Raw genomic sequence first — 6,529 nt, forward strand, 5'->3', positions numbered from 1 at the left:
CAGCAGCTTTTTATTGTTCATTATCTATGCTTGGCTAATTTGAAAGCCAAACTTTTTCTTCCAAAGGGAATGCACTGTTATGAGCTGGGTTTTCTTTATTTAAATTCAATTATACAATGTACAGACACTAAATATTGAGATGTAATGTTAACTTTCAAAATTTCCAGAATACCTTTATTTAATTTTGGTGTAAAGAGTAAATAAAATTTATTCTGCAAAATGATTAGGAATCTTTTTATTCAAAAATGAGTATTTTATTTTGGCAGCACTAAAAGAAAAAAACAAATCCATTGTATTTCTACATTGAAGTGGAAACCATGTTTAAACTTTCTTATCAAATACATTCCAAAAGAAAGTGTGTTCTATGAAGGTTCCAAAGCACAGGCAAATCTTAACACAACAGTAAAGGAAACTGTAATACTGAAAATGATTATTCTGACAGGGTGTTTAACAAACATAACTTTCAAATTATAAAACCAGTGAAGCAATGCCTTCGAAAAAACTGTGTCAAGAGTGAAACTGGGCTTGCTCCATTAACACTCTTAATTTCCTTGTAATACTTTTTACTGCTGTGATAATTTTAAATAAATTTTGCTGTATTTAAAATAAGTTTTGAAAGTGGAAAAGTGTACAAAGTTCCAGATAAAAAGATAGATGCAATTTAATCGTTTCCTGTCCTCTCTCATCAATTAACAATGATACCTTTAGCAGATAAAGGTTGAGCTTTAAAGTGCAAGCCCCTAAAATGAAAACTTGTTTTAAATCTTGATCAGATATAATTGGAAAAGATTACTATATTTGGACATCTTATACAAGATTTTTGTTTTTTTGTATTAAAGCAGAAACCAGTTCTAAACCCTTCAATTGTACATCCTGTGTGGACAAATATCAAAAACAGAAGACTGTCACTTTTGCTTTTGTAATTGTGATTTTTCACTGCAGCCTTCTATAACTTTTACAGAGTTCATGATCCCTAATATCTCCCCACCCTCCATTTTTCCTAGGTGGGGAAGCAGCTTCCATAGTAAATTTCTCACTAATCATTAGAGTTTCTGGAAACATGTACTGTTTATTATTGTTTAAGAGTGACTCAATTTGGACACTCTGGGCGGATGGTCTACAGATTTTTTTATGGTGCATACCACAGTCCCCAGCATGAAAAATCCTAGGAACTCGAGGAACCAGCACTTTCCAGAATTTTGGAAGACAAGATACAGTCAAATATTGAAGAGTCCAGTCCCAGTTATAATCATCATAAGTACAGAAAGTCTCTGTGCACTCAATCAGCTTCTGATATGCATCCCGGGTCAACGCTAGACCCATATTGTGCTCTGTGGATTTCCAAGTTTTCACATCTACCTTGTCAGCAATGCCATAGAAACTGGGACTGGTAATATATGTCCCCAGGGAGAGAACATCACACTCAGGACACTCTTGCTGCTTCAATTTCCACATCTTTTTGAAGACATGGTAAAAATCTGGAGCTAAGTAGTGATCCTCCTCTAAGAAAAGTATAAGGCCAGCATAGTCTTGAAGAATTTTAACCCTCTCCCATACAAAATGCAGCTTCCACCACCAGTGGTGCTTGGTTTGCGAGAACTTGGCCTCTCTATAATGGCCGAAGGAGTCGGGATACTCGGCGTTAATGCACCCCATCTTCAAAGCTGCATTTTTCTCCAGGTCTCTGGGGCAATCTCTGGGGTCACTGCCCGGAAACTCGTTAGGGTACAACTGAATGCTGAAAGGAAAGAATACCTGCAGAACTGGACAGAAATCCACCCCGGCGATCAGCTGATTGATCTCTGTCGACCAGAAATCGTGGCTAAAGATGATGAGGACGTTGTCAATGTCCTGGGCTTTTCGAAGTGAGTCCAGGAGCAATCTGAGGTATTCAGGCCGGTTATGCACCTGGACGACCAGCACCAGTTCCCGGGGGGCCCAGGAGCCGGCCTTATCTACATTTCTCAGCGTCTGGTCAAAGTTCAGCTGATAGACTAGAGACCGGTACCGCAGCGTCAGGTTGTCCGCCTCCGGCTGCGGGGCAGCCGGGACGAGCGGAGCCGCCGACTCGTTGGAGACCCTACGGATGCCTCGCGCGGGCTCGGCGTCCTGCAGCAACGGCGGGACGAGGGCCTCGTTCTTTCGTTGTCGCCCATTGCTGCTCCACAGAACGAAGCCGCAGGCGGCCACCACGAGCGTCAGGATCAGTACTTTCCGTTTGTAGACGCGGAACCTCATGGTCTCCAGAGCCGAGAACGAGGGCGGGAGAGCGGGAGGGCGCGGAAAGGAGCAAGGTGCTTCTGCACGAAAGGGGCGGGCGGGCGGGCGGCGGCCGTTGCCTCGGCCTGTAGCATTCGGAGCTGGCCCCCGCGGCTGCCCTCGCTAACACATCCCGGGCCCCGGGGGTCCTGGCGCCCTAAGGCTCTCAGTTCCCCTGCGTCTCTCGGGGTCTACACATCCTTGTTTGGCAGCTGCAGCTCGGGCAGTAGCTTTGCAGCGAGGAGCCCCAGCTCGGTGTCGCCTCGGTCCTTTCCATTCAGCACCACGGTTCCCGGAAGAAGCCCCGCCGCGGCCACACCACACCCCAAATTCGTTACCTGCTCCTCCAGCGGCCAGGTGTCGTTTGTGCTCTCATCCTTACGCGGGTCCCGGACCGACAGGACCCAGGGACGCAGTTTTGCCCTAGGACAGCAGCTACCGTTCTGACAACCGGCGACTGGCTGTCGGAGTTCCGAGGCCCTCCGGCCCACACCCCTTCGTCCTGCCCCCTGGGCGGTTGGTTGGCGCTTCCCAGACACGTCCCGAGACGCCTGGCCTACGTTGCCTGCTGCCTATTGGTTCGCACTACTGTCGCTCAGGTTCAGTTCCTACTTCCGCTTCTTTCCTGCCTTTCCGGTTAGGCGCGGGCAGAAAGAAGTGAGGAACGTGGACGCCAAGTTTACCGGTAAGCAAAGAACGAGACTGTAGCCCTTCTGAGACGAGCATTCATTGCTCAGAATCCCTGGATGGATTAGACGCTTGTAAGACAGGGAAGGCAAGACCCGCTGCCTTGACTTGGTTGAGTTCAAGAATAAGCTTCTCCTTTTAGGAAAGGGACCTGCGCGTGGCAGCTGCTGGTTGGTGAGGGACGCAGACCTGTTAAGGACACGTCAGCCTCAGGGATGCTGATGAGTACCGTGCTGAGGGGAAAAGTGAAACCAGGCTGATAAGGTTCCCGGAAAAGAAATGGGGCGGGCTGAGGCAATAGGTAATACTTGGTGCACTGAATCAGTCCTACCTAAAAGCTAGTGTAACCAAGAAATTAAGAATTGACAGATTAGATGACCGAGTCATTATATAGACGCCTTCTTTCTAGTATATTGTAGAATAGCCAAAAGGAAATAACTGAAAGCCACCCAGATGCCTTGATCTTTGATTGTGATTGTGTAACTAATAAAATTAGCTTATCTGGTAATTGTAAAAACCTCATGACTGGCGCCTGTTTGTACCTAACCTTATCGTGTTTTATAGCTTTAGAGCCTTATCATCACAAAAACAACCCCCAAGTTTAATAATGAAGGAACTTGAGTCAGCAGAAAACTAACCGTTGACTACAGTGTTTATACTTGATATTGTAGTGATTATTTTTGCTCAGTTCTAGCTCAGTTCTGCCATAGTTCATATGGTTTATACCTGTTATTGTAGTGGTAACAACTCCACCGCTTCTTGTTTGAATCCATAAAAACCGTAAACTCTTTAGACTCCTGGAGACAGATTTTGGGTCCATGGGCCGTCTTTTCTCCCTGCTTTACATAGCAGTAAACTCGTTCTCCTTTTGAAACCCTGGTGTCATAGATTGGCTGTTAATGCGCATCTGGCAGAGAACTCTGTGTATTTGATCTGTAGCACTAGGAAATGGAGGAAGGAACCCCCGGGGTAGAGTTGAAAACTCTCTTGGCCCTCTCTTTCTGATAAAGAAAATTAGATAACCGGTACTAGGCTTTTTCTTTTTTTGGAAAGCCATAGTAAATTAAGCCCTAAGGGATTAATTACTGAGCATCCCAGTGCTGCTGCTCTTGCTATTTTTAAATGAATCTCATTCTATAAAGTCTTCTCTAATTATTTAAACTAAGCATTCCAAAACGTTTGTATGTGCGTTTACTCATGGCAAAGGAGTGTTTTGTGGATTTTTACATTACTGGACCATGTAGCATTCTCCGTATTTTCCTATAAATATTTATTTGTATAGCACTCTCACTTTTCGAGATGTTTAACCTCTACTATTTTATTTGAAATATTTTACTACAGTTTTCACGGGGTAGACAACTCGACAGCCAAGATGGTCAATGTACCTAAAACCCGAAGGACTTTCTGTAAGAAGTGTGGCAAGCATCAGCCTCACAAAGTGACCCAGTATAAGAAGGGCAAGGATTCCCTGTATGCCCAGGGAAAGAGGCGCTATGATCGGAAGCAGAGTGGCTATGGAGGGCAGACGAAACCAATTTTCCGGAAGAAGGCTAAAACCACAAAGAAGATTGTGCTGAGGCTTGAATGTGTGGAGCCTAACTGCAGATCAAAGAGGATGCTGGCCATTAAGAGATGCAAGCATTTTGAATTGGGAGGAGATAAGAAGAGAAAGGGCCAAGTGATCCAGTTCTAAGCTTCGTGGGTTTCCTCCCTTTTAATTTTGAGGGGGAAATATTGAAACTACAGAAACATTACCTGTAGGAAAATAAAGTTATATTCTTACTTCATGCCTTTTGTGTTTTTAAGATAGGATTGCATGCTTAATATTCTGAATTAAGAAAATAACAATAAATCATTCGGACATGAACTGAAGTTTATTCTCTTCTCAAATTCACACCATTTATATTAAGTTTCATAAGAATTGGAGTTTTGTGTTTGTGTAAAAAGAAGACAAGGGTCTTGCCCCAAACTTTATAACCAGGTAAATCACATACAGGGAAAATCTTACTTCTGTTTTTTAGTCAATTTCAAACTTGGATGGATTCATAATCATGAGTGATAAGCAGCTGGGAAGGGATCAGATTTTGAAAATATGAAATAAGGATAAACCTGGCCTGTGTATAGCAGACTAACTGGGGGCAAAGGACCCAAGTTAGGTGTTAAGAGTTGAATTTTTACAATTGTGCTAACAGGAATCACTAGCTGCATATAGCTGTTTAAATTAAAATTAAAGCTTCTGTTCTTCAGTTATACTAGCCACAGTTCAGTGTTCAACAGCCGTAGTAGCTAGAGGCTTCCCTATTGGATAGTGTAGCTATAGAACATATCCATCACAGAAAGTTCTTTTGGACAGCACTGTTTTAGACTGGTCTTGAATATGAGGCAATTCAAAATTGACTTCAGCTACAAAAGTTCTGAAGGTTCACTACCTTCAGAAGTGAAAAAAATCATGAGTCCATGACAGCATAAACTTGTTTTTTGAACTTCTTTGACTGTACACAAGGAAATATTCAAATGTTGGAGACATCTTAGTAGGGAGGGTTGAGGTAAGCAGTAGGACTGAAAATGGAGACTCAGAATGAGAAGAAAGGAACTGAACCTAGTAATTTTGAAAGGCAAGAAAGAAAAAGAAGTCGGGTTATCAAAATGACAGGAAAAATAAGCTGGGAAAGGTATAGGTTAGAAGAAGTGGACAAGAAATTCTGTTTTCATTTGTTGACTAAAACATTTACATACATGTAGATGAGTTAAAAGAATGCAAAAAGGGCAAAGGGCTAGAGTAACATCTGTTGTAGCACTTATTGCATATGATGGATAGTTGTTTTTCTAATATGTAAAAATCACATGCCAAAATCAATTTTAAAAATATACCACAAAACATTTTTAAAGAACCATGTTTTAATGAAGTGGTTTCGTAATATTTATGGATAATCCTCACCAATTTGTGAGCTTAGAAATTCCTAAAATATTTCAATTAATTAAAGAATTCTTGGCGTTACAGACAAGAAGTAACTTAATTTTAGAAGGCAGTAGAAAGCCTAAGCTTGAAATCGGAGCTGGTCTCATGTACCTCCCTCCGAGGGTGATTTGTGAGGATTACATAAAAATACTGTATATAAAAATAAAAGCACCTAGAAAAAGTAGGTACCAGATAAAACGTAGTTTTTTAAAATTTAAGGCTCATTTGCATTATATGTATATACTTTTAAATGAAAAACATCTAGGAAGAATACAGAAGTCTTACTGGAAAAATTTGATCACTAGCAATAGAAATTCAAATTCACCCAAAGAATTAATCCTCTCATCTCTCAGAGGGTCATCTCTGAGTAGAAACTGTTTTGGATATATATGAATGAAGTTTTAATAAAAATATAACATTTTAAACTAATCAGGAATGTTTAAATTTTCAGAAAAGAAAAAAAAAAAAGTCTCCAAAGACAAACTATTTTAGGCAAAGAAGGCAGTAGTTCCTATGTCATAAGAAATAATCTTATATAGACCACTCCCTACTTCCAAACCCAAAACAGAAATGATACTGTACTAACACTGGAGAGGCTCTTCTCCACCAACTTTTACTCTTACC

General features: G+C 41.6%; 2 protein-coding genes across 2 annotated transcripts; one reads left to right on the top strand and one right to left on the bottom strand.

The window, feature by feature from the left end:
- Positions 1-220: 220 nt before the first annotated feature.
- MGAT2 (alpha-1,6-mannosyl-glycoprotein 2-beta-N-acetylglucosaminyltransferase) lies at positions 221-3,072 on the bottom strand. Its single transcript, XM_037834960.1, has one exon. The coding sequence runs from the start codon at positions 2,236-2,238 to the stop codon at positions 934-936; it is 1,305 nt and encodes a 434-aa protein (XP_037690888.1). The 5' UTR covers positions 2,239-3,072; the 3' UTR covers positions 221-933.
- Positions 2,789-4,733, top strand: RPL36AL (ribosomal protein L36a like). Its single transcript, XM_037834961.1, has 2 exons — positions 2,789-2,944; positions 4,288-4,733. The coding sequence occupies exon 2, from the start codon at positions 4,319-4,321 to the stop codon at positions 4,637-4,639; it is 321 nt and encodes a 106-aa protein (XP_037690889.1). The 5' UTR covers positions 2,789-2,944; positions 4,288-4,318; the 3' UTR covers positions 4,640-4,733.
- Positions 4,734-6,529: the final 1,796 nt, after the last annotated feature.

The sequence above is a fragment of the Choloepus didactylus genome, chromosome 4 (genome assembly GCF_015220235.1).
Source record: "Choloepus didactylus isolate mChoDid1 chromosome 4, mChoDid1.pri, whole genome shotgun sequence".
NCBI lineage: Eukaryota > Metazoa > Chordata > Mammalia > Pilosa > Megalonychidae > Choloepus > Choloepus didactylus.

What these genes read in the sequence shown, in the direction of transcription:
- MGAT2 (XM_037834960.1), bottom strand. Translation starts at nt 2,238, where the DNA reads ATGAGGTTCCGCGTCTACAAACGGAAAGTACTGATCCTGACGCTCGTG.
- RPL36AL (XM_037834961.1), top strand. Translation starts at nt 4,319, where the DNA reads ATGGTCAATGTACCTAAAACCCGAAGGACTTTCTGTAAGAAGTGTGGC.